A 16,070-nucleotide genomic window follows, 5' to 3' on the forward strand; every position below is an offset into this window, starting at 1 on the left:
TGTAACAGTAATAGGAAAAGTAGCCATAAAACCAAGCTTAGAAGAAAAACCCAAATCTATTGTTCAAAGGCAAAGTAAAAAATGTAAACAGGTAAAATTTCAGTCTCTTAAAGAGGATCTTTTCTTTTTTCTCAGAGATCTCTTTGAGTAAAGTTGGACCATTTTCAGCTTATTTTTAACAGAAAATTGGCTTACATAAAAGTTTAGGTTCCTCCAAAAAAGGGAGAAAAACTTATTTCAAATGTCAAGTCCACAGAAGCACCAATCCAAAATACAAATTCATCTTCACTTTAAATCTTACTAACCTTACTGAAATGAGCCTGGCCAAAGTAGCTGGTGAATTCAACCTGAAATTTAATGATTATATGCCTAAAAAGGCAAAATCCTAAGAATGAGAACCCTTATCTGGTGACCACAATTAGAGTTATAGTTTCACAGAGAATGTTTTATATCCTTTTTTCCGAGGGTTTTTAGTGAGAAATCATTTTAGTTGAGGTCTGTATCTAAAAGCCAAAAATGCAGATCAGATGAGTTCCATGTTGGAAGATGTATGACTATATCAGCATTCTGACTCCCAGGGTTTGTTTGGTCTAGAACTTAAAAACTTCCTGAGGCTCAGCTGGGTTCTGTAGAGTCAACCAGATCTGAACCCAGGTCTTTCTGACTCCACATGTAGCACCCTGTTTGCTACCATTCCGCCTGTCTTTTAATTCCACAATCAAATCATAACAGCCAATTAATTCAACATGTATGTGAATTTATTTTAAGTCAGTCTGGTTGTGATTACAGATTGATTTATCATTGTCTTCATCGAAAACACAAAATTGAAATTCAAAATACAATAATCTGCCTATGCATTAAACAACTGTCAAGTACAAGATCTGATGGGGAAAGAAAACATTTGTTTGAGTTGGCTTTAGGAACAAAACCAAAATCTGAAAAGGTCAATGCATATCATATAAATTAAAAATTACATCTGACTTAAGAGAATATCAAACCATTAAATGGGAGAGGGAAATGGGTTTAGAAAGCCAAAGTTCTATATTAAACTATCTTGTAAACTAATTTTTGCAGGATTTCTTATTAATCAAAGCAGTACCCAGAATAAGCATTCAAGTCCTTCAAGTCAAGCTAGTTTTATTAAGCGGCTACATTTAGCGCTGATAACTTAAGTGGCAAAGTCAAAAGTTTTAGGCAAGAATATTAAGAGGTTTTAGAAATAATATGTACCCATGGTTCTTGCTAGTTTTTAATTCCCCTCTCCAGTGTAAACATGGAATTGTATCACATTTTCTTATCAAGTCTTATAGCATTTACAAAAAATCCTGACTCAAGGACCCCAAAACCCAGATTTCTCCAAAATATCTGTTTCTATTCATTACAATAAAACCACAACTTAGTCAGGGAAACCATCCTTAACCTTTCCCTTCAAAAAAAACTTTGAAGCCAGAGATTTTAAACAATTAAGGCACTTGATAAAGTTAGGCATACAATGTGCAAGTAAAACAAACTTATCTGTACCAGTAAGTAACACAGAAAACAGTTCATTTTAGAAACCTTTAATGTAATTCAATTAATTGGAGCAAGGGTTTTTCAGTTGTTCTACCATCTCCACCAAAAAATTAATCAATGCAATGAGATCTGCTGCTGTAGGTAGTACTAGAAACAAGTCACCAAGGACCAAATGACAAGTATATTAAGAAAAAAAATGATAAAGCTTATTATTTCAAGCCTTTTATTGGCTAAATCTAATTGAGCATCAATGGAGGAAAAAAGTCAGCAAGGAAAACCTTTATTAAAAACACTAATTTGTTCTGAGATTGGAAAAACTATTATGTTATGAAAGATGTATTCCAAAGCATTTGTTCCCTTCAAGTTTAGGGATTTTAAAAATAATCTTAAAGGAAATCATCATAGAACAATTCTAAGACCAATAGGAATATGCTCCAACACCAAATTTCATTTCCTGAAATTTCACTGGTCATTATCTGCGGTTTGAAAACTCTGATTGTCTCTTAATAAGGAAATGAACTTTGAATGATTCTCAGACTTTAGTTCTTGTTTCCTCTGTGCCTTACAAAGCAAATTAAAAATTTCTATGAAAGCTTAATTGGAATGCTTAAAAGGTACAGCATCTAACATACAAAGAACTTTTAGAAAATAAATGTAAAGCAAGATATGCCTAATTATTTTCCTAAAATTATCCTGTACCTTTAAAAAATAAGATTATATAAAAATATTTTAGCAGATACACACAAAAATAATGAAGAATTTGACTTATGAATGCTTTCAACTTCCTATAACATTCTTTAGTTTCAAAATTAGTAGCTGAGACTTTTAAATTACATAATAGAATGTTGTCGGGTTTCTACCAAATTTGAGTGCACATTTACTGAGAAAGATAAGACCATGTTAACCTTTCTTAATGAAAAATCACATCAATGTTTAAAGTTACAATCTACCTTGTTTTTTGTCTTGTCTTTAAGGCACTATTCTTTGTTTGCTCAATGATAAGGTGCTTTTAAAGAATGGACAAATAACCTGCTACATATTTATGGTTTGTACCCTTTGCATTAAATCTGGAATGTAACTTCCTGTAAGGCATCTTATTTCTAATGTAGAAAAAAAATACAGGCTTTTCGAGCACTATATTCCACCTTCAAGGAGAGTACTATTCTCCCACAAATTAATTTCATTTTTGGACCAATAGTCAAAAATCCACCAACTGTTCATTTGGCACATCCTTCTCAAAAATTTAGTCTAAGAACTTACATCCTAAGTGAAAATGGGAATAATGCAGCTTTCAGGTTTTAAAATGACTAAATTTAAACTGCTGGCAGTTATGAAACCATCAGCTCAGGACAGTGAGTTCACCAAATTAAAAAAAAAAAAAAAACAACCCCAACTATTATTAGGTATGTCTTGGTCAGAGGGGAAAAAAAAAATCCCACAGCAGCAGCCACTTAAAAGACAGCCAGCCACAAGGATTCATGCAGAATATTTTAAATATTCCTGTTGAGTACACGTGATTGAACTGCTTTTTCTTCAAGGAAGATGCTCCAAAATATCCTATATGCATCCTTTGGAGATTTAAAGATTTTGAAATACTGTCTCCCATGTAGGACATCTCAAAAGGTAATATTTTGGTTTCAATAAACTACACAAATAAACTACTAGTCCATTTCATAATGTTGCATTTTAAAGAGTATGGTAGTTTCGTTCTTTGGACTTGCAAAATTTATAAAGAAAGAAAACTACAGCCTGCAAACTCAGCACGAGAACAATTCCTCCAATGAAACTAGCTGCATCAAAAGAAGATTTTCTCGTAGAAGGGGTGGGAATCACAGTAGTGTTCGGTGCACCTGTTAGGAAGACAAAAAAAGAAAGAAATATCTTTAATGACAGATTATAGAGATTTTGAGTCTTTCACACAACTTTCTCTACAACATAATATAACTTGTTTTAACTGAATACATTACTGAATTTTGGAACCATCAGACACCTTAGTCAACTAGTTCAACCTCCCTTTCCAGCAGCAGCCTCTTGATACAAGAATGTTATTTTTCCTAGAATGATATTTAAATTAAAATTCATCTAAAATTCTTTCTCTTATCAAATTCTTTGTGAACACTTCTCACATCGGATCAACTTTCAGGTAGCTGAAGTAAAAGAAAATTCACTGAAACAAGAAAATAAATTTTATCATTTCACTTCAATTCTAAGCAGGGAAATTTTTCAGGTATCATAGTTTGTATGAGAAAAGATTTCTCAACTTGTTTAAATTATAATAGATATAAATCAGAACTTTCTGTCCGATACATTAATTTTTTTAATGCAATTAGGTTAGATATTAGTGAATTGCTTCTTTTTCACTGAACAAGCATTTATCAACTACTTATATGTCACAGATAGATACCAAATGGTATTCTAAGGTCTTAGGAAAAGTTTAAAGAAAAGAAATACTAGCAAATCTACTAAGGAGAAAAATAATCATATCTATAATGTTTTGATTCATGATACTAAATTTTACTGGACTATCAATAATAATTAATTCATTTTCATTTTTCTCCACTAGTTACAATAACCCTGAGAAGAGTCTGAAGCTAATGTTAACTTAAGAACCCCCACATTCTATTATGGGCAAGTCAAATTTAAGTGCTCATAGGTTTTTTTTACTCCCTTTTCTTACCCAAAAGAACTATCTCCCTAGGTTTGCAAAAAAAAATTTGATGACTTTTAAAGAGAACAGTACTGAAAATACAATATGTAATCTGTTCTTTTTCAGAAACTTAAGAGCTTTTACTGGCAAATCAAGGTCATATGTATTAAGAAATCCCATCCCCAGTCATTATAACAACTGTTGCTTCTATACCAAATATTGCCTTAAACACTATTTTAAAAACAATTCAATTTCTAAAATATGGTAAGAGACAGTATTATTCTATGATACCTAGATTTTAAATTGGTAGCATGATACTTGAAGTCCTGATAAAATGGAAAGTAACTTTTCATCTGATTTTGGAAAGACAGAAATAATGGCCAATAAAGAAATTATGAAGGTCGCAAAAAATTTGATAAAGATAGTTCTAACTTAAAAACAAAATATTTAAGTTGACCAGAACCTAATATGGTGTGACCCCTCTGGCCCTTCACTAGCATATTTTCCAATGATGAATCTCCTGAGCTTTTTAGTTGTAGTCCTGTAAGTGATAAAGGCCTCCCCTAATTAGGATTGTACAGATATACCCCTCAAACATTTTTAATGCTTCCCATAGAGAGAACATACATAGTCACAAAAAAGGCTTTGTAGCAGCCTTAATGTGTTGCACAGTCTGAGGAGGAAAAAAAAGAAAATTATCATTTCTCCTTTAAATCTCAATGTCTATCATCCCAGTAAGAAAAGAATATATTCCTGAGTTTTTAATAGTCAGAATGAGAGCAGAAATAAAAAATATTCACTGAAATTAGACATTTAGACAATAACTACAAAATTCAAGGGATTATCATGATACTGATTATAGGATATATTCAATTTATAATTCACTTTAAATGTCCACCTGATAATTCTGAAATAGATAAATCAGAAAACAGGACAAAAATCTATTACAATGAAACAGTGCTCTTGCTCTGGTCCTCATACTAGGATACATTTGGGAAAAGTCATTCATCCTATCTCATTCTCACAGTTTAAATGTTGAGTTAGTTTACCTGTTGTGACAACTGTGGTGACAGCTGGGATGGTTGAGACTGAGGGTGAAGGTTTAGCTGGATCAAAGAAAAGGTATAATCTTAATATTAATTGTCCCCAAATGTCACAAAACCACCCAACCTATGACTCAAATAGTATTAAATGAAAAATATTCCTTGTACTCAGGTACTGAGAGAACTCAATTGTTAAATTCTGGCCAGACATCAATGATCAATAAATATTTCCTCTTTGGAAAGTGCCAAAGATAGCACTGGTGTTCCAGACTCCTCTATCAAATCTAATATTTCATTATGGTTTATCAATATTTGTTTGGTTTGTATATTCACATTTATCTTGAGTATAATATCTAAAATTTCACATTATTAAGACTCCAGGGTATGAGGATATATTTTGAGTTTAGTAGCAAGTATTAATTTATCATTTGATGGTAAAGTCAAATCAACAAACAGTTATGTGGTTACTCTTTGCCAGTGCTAGGGGATACAAAAAAAATCCAAAAACAGCCTCTGCTCTTGAGGAGAGTACAGTCTAAAGGATGGGAAGGAACATTAAAGGGATATGGAGAAAGGCTTCTTGTACATACTAAGACTTCAGATTAGACTTGGAAGAAGTCAGAAAATACAGATTAGGAAGGAAAGCATGGGCGGGGGTAGGAATAGTGAAAATAGTCAGGAGATGGACTATCATGTGCCAGAATACCAAGAAAGCCAGTGTCACTGGATTAGATTATCTGAAGAGGCAGGTTGCTAAATCAAAAAAGAGGATTTACTGAATGGGGGAAGGGGGAGCATCAAAACTGACTTTTTTTATGAGATCAACTTGATAACTGAATTGATGATGGACTTGAGTGAAGAGAGATTTGAGGCAGGATAACCAAGCAACAGTCTAGGCTCGAAGAGAAAGAGGCCTGTACCACAGTGGTGGCACTGTTAGAGGAGAGGAGGCATCTGCAAGAGATGGTATTAAAAGTAGAATCAAAAGGTCTTGGTTGGCTATAGGGAAGAAGAGAGTTGAAGATGACATTTAAGTTGCAAGCCTGGGTGACTAGGAGGATGGTGGTGCTCTTGACCATAAGAGGGAAGTAAAGAAGAGGGGAGTGTTTGGGGAAAGTCAAGTTTAGTTTTGTACATAAAGAGTTTAAGATGTTTATAGGATAATTCAGTTTGAGATGGCCAAAAGGCAGTTGGTGATATAAGACAAAAGATAAGGAGGTTAGGACTAAACAAATTGGACCTGAAAATCATCTTAACAAAAATGATAGTTGAATCCATAGGAGCTAATGAGATCACCAAGTGAAACCAAAATTAGAGAGAGAGAGAGAGAGAGAGAGAGAGAGAGAGAGAGAGAGAGAAGAGGGTCCCAAGACAAAGCCTTGAGGGATTCCCATGGGTTATAACCTATGGGAATAGGCATGACATGGATGAAGATCACCAAACAAGTATGATAAGACTAGACAAAGAGAATCAAGAGAGAACATTATCATGAAAATCTAGAGAGAAATCTGAGAAATAAATATTAAGAAAAATGACCCAACTGTCAAAAGCTGCAGAAAAATCAAGAAAGAGAATGTAGAAAAGGCCATTAGATTTGGCAATTAAGAGATCACTGGTAACTTTAGAGGGAACAATTTCAATTGAATGAAGTCAGAAGCCATGCTACAGAGAGCTAAGAAGAGATTGGGAGAAAAGGAAAAGGAGGCAGCTAAGACCAGACAGCCTTCTCAAGAAGTTTAGTCACTAGAGATTAGTAAGACACATAGGACAATCGCTGCTAGGGACAGAAAGACTGCGTGAGGGGGGTTTTTGAGCATCGGAGACACATGGACGTGTTTGTAAGCATTACAGTGGCAGTTGACAGGGACAAACTCAAATTAGGTGAAAATGGAGAGATAACAGAGGAAACAATGTTGGAGAAGATGGCATGGATGGGGATCACTCGTACCTGGAGAAAGAGATTAGCTTTGGCAAGAAAAATGGACAACTCCATTTGAACTTCAAAGCAAATAGGAGAGGAAGCCATCTGAACGAATTGAAGAGTGGAGAAGAGAGAGCTTTAAGTGGCCTCAAATTTTTAGCAATATATGAATTAAGGTTCTCAGTTGAGAGAATAAGGGATAGTCATGGGAAGTGTGAGGGATAAAAAAGTATGGAAAAGGAGATGTAATAAATGGGACAGTGAATCTATTGGGAAATGTAAAAAGATTCTCTTACCACAGTAAGAACCCAGTTAAGATTATATGATGTAAATAAATCTGTTTTGGACCCACTCAGCATGATTTCATGATTTTCTCCAGCAGGAAGAAATAGAAATACAAGACCAAAGTTCGGCAGGGCAAGCACTAGCAATTAACATGAAGGGGAAAGAACTTGAGAGAAGAGAACAGTGGTGTAGGGTTCAATCAAGAGGTCAATATAGGAAAGGGAGGAGAGTATAACCAGTGCAGAGGTAATAGCTTTGGAAAGAAAAGAGCAGAGGAACTGGAGGTTTCAATAAGAACAAAGGAAAAAAGGATTAAAGAATGCTAGGCAGAAAGCCTATTAAATATAACTGACAATTCACATCACTGTTAAAAGAAATATTTGTTGATTGCAATTGGAAATATAACACCCCCTAAAAACAATACAAGGTAGTACTGATGAATAATGCCACTACAACGCTGTTAGACGTTTGGAAAGGCTAAGTAAATTTACTTTGTTCCCTGGCTGTTATTTGCTTTGCCTCATCTCTCCTCCTCCTTCTTCAAGTGTAGAATTCTAACAGTGGAACCTAATATTTTTATGAAAATAATTTAAGTGATAGACCCAGAGTTACGTGCAAACTTGGAACTAGTTAGTAAATTGTCCATCTCAGGTTGCTTAGGATTTTAGCAGACCACTATTATTGATTTGGACAAGACCACAAACATCAGCTTCATCCAATTCAAGAAATATTGATTATTTAAAACATTCTTTTTACTAGATATGCACTGAAAGAAGAATATTTGGAATTGAGGCTTTATCTTATTTTGTTGTTGTTGCTTATTCAAATGTTTTCTTAATAGCCATATATGTCACAAACTTACAAATTTGTAACATTCATGACTTTTAAAAATGAAAAAGAAATCACTATAGTACTATCAAAATAATTTAGTCCACACCTACAGCAATCAACTTTGCCTTTAATTGATGACATTTGGAAGAAAAATATCACTAAATCTGATAATCACTGATATTAAAAAAAAAAACCCAAACACATTTGTTAAATTCCTACTATATTACCAGTTCTACAAATGAAAGACAAAAATTAAAAAGTTATATTTTCTATCCCCACCAAGGAGTGTATTTTTTGTGCTCAAAAGAAACGATTACTCCCACTCAAATCTATGATACCTCACTGTGGTTTGAAGATTCTAATGGATTTTTTAAAGGCTCTGCCTGCAAAGCACAATTTACAATAATTCCTATTGAGAAGACTGGAGGAGACTACCTAAATTCACTGCAGTTAATAAAATGATGTCAGCCATAGTAATTCATGTATGTCTAGTGGGTTGTGATCTGCACTGGATAAAGGATAATCCATACCAATGAAATCACAGATACTTGAAATATCGAGCTATGACTGAACAATATTTTCTTTATATTATTTTAATTAAATCTAGACTCAAATGCCAGAAAGTTACCCTAAGAAAGTTAGGATGAAACCTTGACACTCCATATTAGTGAATAGTTATGTATCTTAAATTACCTGTAGAATTAGTTGGAGATGGACTGGTAGTAGGTTCTACTGAAAACAAAAGCAGAAACATACATCAACAAAATTATATAAATTATTCAAAATATTAAGATTGAAACAAGTATATCCCTTTAGTTTTAAGAGCTAAATCAAAGTTCCATAAATGAGTAAATGAAAACAGTCATTTAAAACTACTGATTCCATAAGCCCTGATGGTCTATTTATGAAGTCTGGAAAACTATTTCAGTGAGAAAGGGAAAATGGTTTGCCTGCCTTGTTAATTTAGGCTCTATAGGGTAAATTCTTCCTTTTTATAGCATGTATATATAGCATATATAAATTACATTAGTTTCAAAGTAAGAATATAGGAGCTAATAAGAAATTTAAATCATAGTAAAAGTCTATTGAAACCTTACTATGTCATTTCACATTAAATATACAATAATGCTTTACCGCTACAAAATGATTTATAGAATAGTACATAAAATCAACTGATCCTCACAACCAATCTATAGAGCAGATTTTTTTTCTCGGCCAAGATTTAAGAATTCACTAAAGTAGGGGTGCTCTTACTGCAAAAATTCCCTCCATCAATGATGATTAGCAATTCATATGCAATTTATTCTCTTTTAGAGTAGTGTAAGACACTAAAACTTTTTTTTTTTAGGATTTTGCAAGGCAAATGGGGTTAAGTGGCTTGCCCAAGGCCATACAGCTAGGTAATTATTAAGTTTCTGAGACCCGATTGAATCCAGGTACTCCTGACTCCAAGGCCGGTGCTTTATCCACCAGGCCGCCTAGCGGCCCCAACACTAAAACTTTTAAGTGAATTGCTCCTGATCACACAGTATATATCAGATCTCCCTGACTCCAAAGTTAACCCATCTATTACTCTACAATGCCTTTGGTAAGATAATTCTCCTTATCTTACAGAAACAACTGCCCAAGGGTTAACATAGCAAACATTAAAGTCATAATTTAGAAAAAGATTTAGTCCCACTTTACACATGAGAAGAACTGTTTGATTTTGAAAAACTCTTCATTTGAGTTAATGGCCTTAACCCTACCTATCTGACCCAGTTGCCATTTCCCAACAGCAATAAACAAACTAAAAACACATATAATTGCCATCAATAACTTACCTAAACAATTACTTGAGTTGTTAACAATAGTACAATTTGAAGATGTTTTATTTTCTGAACAGTAGCCAGCACCTACTGAAGAGACAGAAGCTGAAATATTTATAGCCTGTATGTTATGATATCCACCAGGATGACTACAACATAACAGATGCCTGAAGTGATATCAATACTAGTCAGGACAAAGAGAAAATTCTCCTAAGAACTAAGCATCGAAAACACTAAGACCTATATAGTAGACATAGTAGCACCCACCACTTATAGTCCTTTCATGCGGTCTGAAGGAATAGTAGATAAATTTCTTGCCAAAGAAGCAGTCATATCACTACTAATACTCTCTTGATAACGGTTATATTTATTATTAATGCTTTTTTCATAAAGGTTATATTAATCATCAAAACCACCATTCCCCATCCCCATTTTAAGCCATACCCAGATCATTTTGAAAAAAACTTGTTGCACCTTAGAACTAGCACATATATTAAGTATATTTATACTAAGTTTAGCAATTAGAGAATATTACATTACATTTAGTTTAGCTAATAAAAGATGGCACCTTTCTTTTAACTTTTAGAGAATGGGAGGGATCCAACCTTTTAGCTCTTCTTGTCAAGAACCACATACATAATTTAATCTTTATTCATGACTACGATGTAACTAATATTATCAATGAATATAATATAAAGTACAATAATAAAAATAATGAATAAAACATTTACTTTTTAGACAAAAAAGATCATACCATTTTAATGTTTTAAAATAAAGTTCTCAGTTCCTATATGAGCCACGTTAGTTAAGGGCTAAGCTGGTCTGTGATGTTGCAATATTGATGCATGCACTCACCTGTTTCCTTCATTTTCTGGTTAATGGAACAAGCTGCATGAATGGGCTTTGGGCCCCATCAGTCGCAGGTTGTACACCTCTGATTTACAGGCTAATTAAAAACCAACAGTCTTCACTTAATTATTTCTTCTTCTCTTACACAATTGCCTTAAAATTCCAATTCATAATTCAAAGCATGGAGGAAAAAAACTGACCCTCCTTTTCTCATCTTATCTTTTATTAGAAGTTAAGGGGCCTTTAGAAATGATACTAACATCCCTAAATCTACAGATATGCAAATATTCCTCTGATAAACTACTAGATTATGGAATAAACTACTAAACTAGCTATAAAGTTATCTACAAAGAAACACTTCACACCTCTCTGAAGGTCTTGCTTCCTCATCTACAAAAGCAAGTCTTCCTTACTTTTGAGGTCCCTTTCAATTCAAATTTTCTATGTCCAAAGACTAGACCAACTTGTCTCTGAGGCCCTTTTTTTTAGCATGTGAAAATCCTAAAGTTCAGAGAGCTTTCCCTCAATTCTAGCAAAAGTTTCTCTTGCTTTACAAGTCTAGACTATCTAAATGGAACCACCCATGAAAAGAGAAACAAGTTAACGTTAATCATTCAGACCACAAACATGAAACTATAAAAGGAAATACAAAATCTCCAAAGAAATAGAACACTCTAAAGCAGATGTGTCCAACCTGCAGTCTCATCCTATGCTTTCTGGTTGTACTCCTTGATGGTGTGGGTTGCACTGTATTCATAACTGAGTATTGAATTCTGTATTAGGCTTGAGTTTTTGTTGGACCATATGGCCCAAAAGAGCTAAAAGGTTGGGTACCCCTAATCAAGAGCAAGAAGGTCTTAAATCTTAACTTGCACTTTTCAAAAACTTTTGATAATAATTTAAATGTAATTGGTTTCCTTTGTAATCTTATGTATTTTAAGGGGTCCAGGGGCTTTAGTAGTCTAGAATACACAAAAAAGAAATTTAAGAACACTCTCTAGAGCAATCTCTTTACATTGACTTCATTTTTGATCATCAGTAATATTCCTTCAGTGGCATCTGTATCAGAATATTTGTTAGAAAATATTGTTTGACATAAACTGAGATTCTTACCATTACAAACTATCCAATAGCATGTGACATTTTTGTTCTCAACACAGGAAGTGCAGTTAGTGTGTACTTCACAGCTTTCTGAAATAAAATGTTCAAATCAACAACTTAATATACACTCAGTTCTGAGGCTTCTTTCCAAAACAACATTTACAAGCAAAAGAAATCATTTTACTTGGTATTAAAAACTCTGTAATAGCAAGAATATACACAAAAAGGGAAACGGAAAGATAAATTATATGAATTTAGGTAGCTGCTTCTTACTATTTTAAACAGAAGTAAAAGTCAGACTGATTTGGTTGTCATCTCTAAAAATATAAGATCCTTTTATCAAAAAGCTGAATATTAGAAAAGTTTTATTTGCATTATTTTAGAATACTCTCAATAAAAATTCCAAAATATATTTTCCAACAGAAATCATTTTCAAATAGATTCATAAAATCCCAGGATTATCATGAGCCATCTCCGGGCATTTCATGCTTATGATATCTTCTGATTCCAATAGACTGAAAAAAAAAGTCAAATAAAAAACCAGGTCCACTAAAGCATATATTTAAGAACTTCCTGTACATAATAACTTAGAAACCCATACATTAACAATATCTGTTTTATTTTTTTAAATATTTTCAATTTTTAATTTGGCTTAATAGCATTTTGGTGTTGTGATAGCTCTGCAATATTGTTAGGGCATGAATACCTTTTTTTAAAAAACTTCAAAAATTTGGAAACTACCATGGAAGTCCAATGGGTGAGCCAAATAACTATCCTGAAAAGACTTTAGGTAAGTGTAAGATATTTGATTTCACTCCTTATTAATGACTCACCTGTTTCAGGTTAATCATATGGTCTAAGCCAATGGAAAAATTGATTAGAGCTAAATATTTAGAGTCATAACTGGAATCAAGATATTCCTAGAAAACACTGTTGTGGAAAAATGATGGTTATCATGGTAGCATAATTAGTACTAGACTTAAGAATTAGGAAGGTCTGGGTTCAAATTTCCCTCAGACATTTTACTTGTTCTGTGACCAAGGGAAGTCATTTCTCTCTGGGCTTTCCATTCCTCTTCTGTAAAATGAGACTCTATGGCCTCTGAGTCCCACTCCAGCTCTAAATACATGATTTTATTATCATAATTTTCTCTAACTTTTGACCAAGAGCAGCAATTTCAACTGTATATGGGAACTTCCAGTGTGGAAATTCCTTCTAACAGACCAGAGAAACAATTCATAGGTAACTTAAATCAGAGCTATCAAACTCTAGTAGAAATGGGTCCTGTGGGTGGCATATTGACTTAGAAAATTAAAAATTGTTTAAAAAAATGCCCAAATAGTTTTTTTTTTTGCAAGGCAAATGGGATTAAGTGGGTTGCCCAAGGCCACACAGCTAGGTAATTATTAAGTGTCTGAGGTCGGATTTGAACCCAGGTACTCCTTGACTCCAGAGCCGGTACTTTAATCCACTGTGCCACCTAGCTCTCCCTCTCCAAGTAGGTTTTAAGCTGCTCCACCATTCCTAGAGTTTTGGAGGCTGAGAGTTTGATTCTTAGAGGTGTGCCTTAAGGTACTGAGAAATTTGGTTTATAAATGGTCACATAACTAGCGATTTATCAGAAGCAAGATTAGAACCCAAAATTCTGATTCCAAAGTCAGACAATATGCAATTCTGCCTTTTAAAAACAAATAAACAAGAAAAAAATAGGTATTATCGCCTATCCTGTAACATCTCAAAATAAGAGTTGTAGAGATAAAACTCAAATGTTGCAATCATTGATACCAGACTATATAAGGCAACGAGTGGGTTTATATAACAGAAGTTTCTCCCAAGAAGGTAATAAGCCGGGGCGGCTAGGTGGCACAATGGATAAAGCACCGGCCTTGGAGTCAGGAGTACCTGGGTTCAAATCCGGCCTCAGACACTTAGTAGTTACCTAGCTGTGTGGCCTTGAGCAAACCACTTAACCCCATTTGCCTTGCAAAAATTAAAAAAAAACCAAGAAGGTAATAAGCTCATAGACTTAAAGCAAATTCAAAACTTAGATCACTTAGCCCTATTATTATTTTACAGATGAAGAAACCGAGACCCAGAAGCATTAAGTGGCTTGCCCAAGGGCTCAAACAGGCAGTGGCATCCACCTTGGACTGCTGTTGAGTCATTTTTCTTCAGTCATATCTGACTGTTGCTAGTTGGGACTTTCTTGGCAAAGACAATTAAGAGTGTTTTGCCGTTCCCTTCTATAAGATAAGGAAACTGAGGCAAACGGGGTTAAGTGACTTGCCCAGGGTCACAAAGTTATCAGGCCAGATTTGAATTCAGGCTTTCTTGACCGCAGGCCTGGTGCTCTATCCACTTCACCAATTTATTTTGAACAGAAATATTATCGAACAGCATCTTCTCAAGATAGACAGCTTCTTCACTATCTTGTCTAGATCCAGCTGTTCCAAATTCTACCACAATGAGATCATTTAAAAATTTCACCGAATGAAAAATTAACATTCCAGCACCCCAGAGAAGTTTTCAAAAACATCTATCTTTTGGTTTCTGAAAGTTCATTTTATCCAGAAAGTCATTCAAACTTTAAACTTAAGGAAAAAACTATCAGCAAGACAAACCAACTCAAGAACTGAAGATGACAAAAATCGAGTTTCTTGCATCAGCCTGGGACTGAATTCAGCCGACAAAGAGCCGCTTCCCCTCCCACAGAAGCTGTCCGGCTGACTCCGCTGCAGCAGACTGGGGGCCACCAGCCTTCGCACTGCACAGCCCCCCGACTTTGGACCGGCGATTTCAGGTCTCAGCGTCGGCTACCTCACCTCCAGGGCAAGGCGAGCTGAGCTCTATCCCCACTTACGGTTCTTTCTGACTCTGCTACTCTGTCATGAACTCTTTTATTCGGCCCCGTGCCTTACCCCCCGAGATTCCTATATTAATAAAGTGAAAAAGAGGGGAAATGACAACAGTGGGGGTCCAGGGCTCGGAGTCCGTAGTGGTTTCTAGAAACGGAAGCTCCGTCCAATCTCTGCACGTCCGGGTGACACGCGTAAAGCCGCGTCTCGGGAGGCAAAGGAACTCGGCGCTTACCAACTTTTGCGGAAAAAGTGCCTTTAAGAGTTTGCCGTTAGTCACTTAAGAGCCCCAGTTTCCATGTCCCGCATCGGCCATTCGGACGGCGGCAGGAGCGCGGGGCGGGGGCGGTTTCCGCGACCAGCCCTGCCCCGGACCGCAGGAGCGGCCCCCACCCCCTCCGGCCCCGCGCCCCGTGCCCGCGCCCGTGCCCGCTCCGGGGCCTCGGGGGCGCGTCAGCGGGCGGCGCGCTCCTCCCGGGGGCCCCGGAGCCACGTCGGCGCCCCGGGCCGCCGGGCACCCGGGCGTTGTGCACGCTCCGCAGGCTCGCCCCCCGCCCCGCCCGGGACCGTCCGCCATGTTGCCGGAAGAGTTAACCCGCCCGCTTCTCCCCGCCCCGCCCCCACCTGGCGCCGGAGCCAGGGTCGTGGCGTGCTCGGTCGTGGGCCGGAGGGTGGAGTTGGTCGTGGGCGCCGGGCCGGCCGTCGGGGTCGGGGTCGGGGCCGGCGGCGCCGACGAGGCGTCTCGGGCGCCGGCGGTGGAGCCGGGGCTCTGGGCCGCGCCGAGCGCGCAGAGCGCGGCCAGGCAGGCCGCGGCGGCCCAGGAGAGCGGCCGGCGGGGCCCGCGCGTCCCGTTCATGGCGCTGCTGCGGAGCGAGAAGCTGCGTCCCCCCGGGCGCCGCCTCCGAGACTCCGCTTCCCGCTGGCTCCCCGCGGGGTCACGTGAGGGGGCGGGCCGGGGGCGGGGCGCGGGCCGGCCAACCGGGGCCGGGGGCGGGGCCGCGAGAGCCGCCCCGTCGCCCTCTTTGTCCGCCCCGTGGCGGCCGCGCCCCCGCCGCCCACCTGAGCGCCGGGCCTGTCGGGGCACGTGACCCCCGTGGCGGCCACGCCCCCTCCGGCGCGGCGCCGACTTTGCGCCGCGTGGGACTGCCGTCCGCTTTATAACCCGGTGACGCTCCACCCGCGGTCACGAGACTGCGGCGCGGGCATGCGCCCGGCCCC

The 16,070-nt window shown here is 37.4% G+C and overlaps 1 protein-coding gene across 6 annotated transcripts; it reads right to left on the bottom strand.

Annotated features, from left to right (window-relative positions):
- Positions 1-736: 736 nt before the first annotated feature.
- Positions 737-15,723, bottom strand: CD164 (CD164 molecule). 6 transcript variants are annotated; one of them, XM_074187316.1, is made up of 6 exons: positions 15,477-15,723; positions 12,010-12,087; positions 10,063-10,134; positions 8,933-8,968; positions 5,209-5,265; positions 737-3,362 (listed from the first exon to the last, which is right to left on the bottom strand). In XM_074187316.1, the coding sequence occupies exons 1-6, from the start codon at positions 15,706-15,708 to the stop codon at positions 3,199-3,201; spliced, it is 639 nt and encodes a 212-aa protein (XP_074043417.1). In that variant the 5' UTR covers positions 15,709-15,723; the 3' UTR covers positions 737-3,198. The 6 variants fall into 6 exon arrangements, with proteins under 6 accessions (XP_074043417.1, XP_074043416.1, XP_074043415.1 ...); XM_074187315.1 differs by having other exon boundaries at positions 8,933-8,971; XM_074187314.1 differs by having other exon boundaries at positions 10,063-10,137.
- Between the last annotated feature and the right edge of the window lie 347 nt (positions 15,724-16,070).

Source organism: Macrotis lagotis, chromosome 5 (assembly GCF_037893015.1).
Source record: "Macrotis lagotis isolate mMagLag1 chromosome 5, bilby.v1.9.chrom.fasta, whole genome shotgun sequence".
Lineage (NCBI taxonomy): Eukaryota > Metazoa > Chordata > Mammalia > Peramelemorphia > Peramelidae > Macrotis > Macrotis lagotis.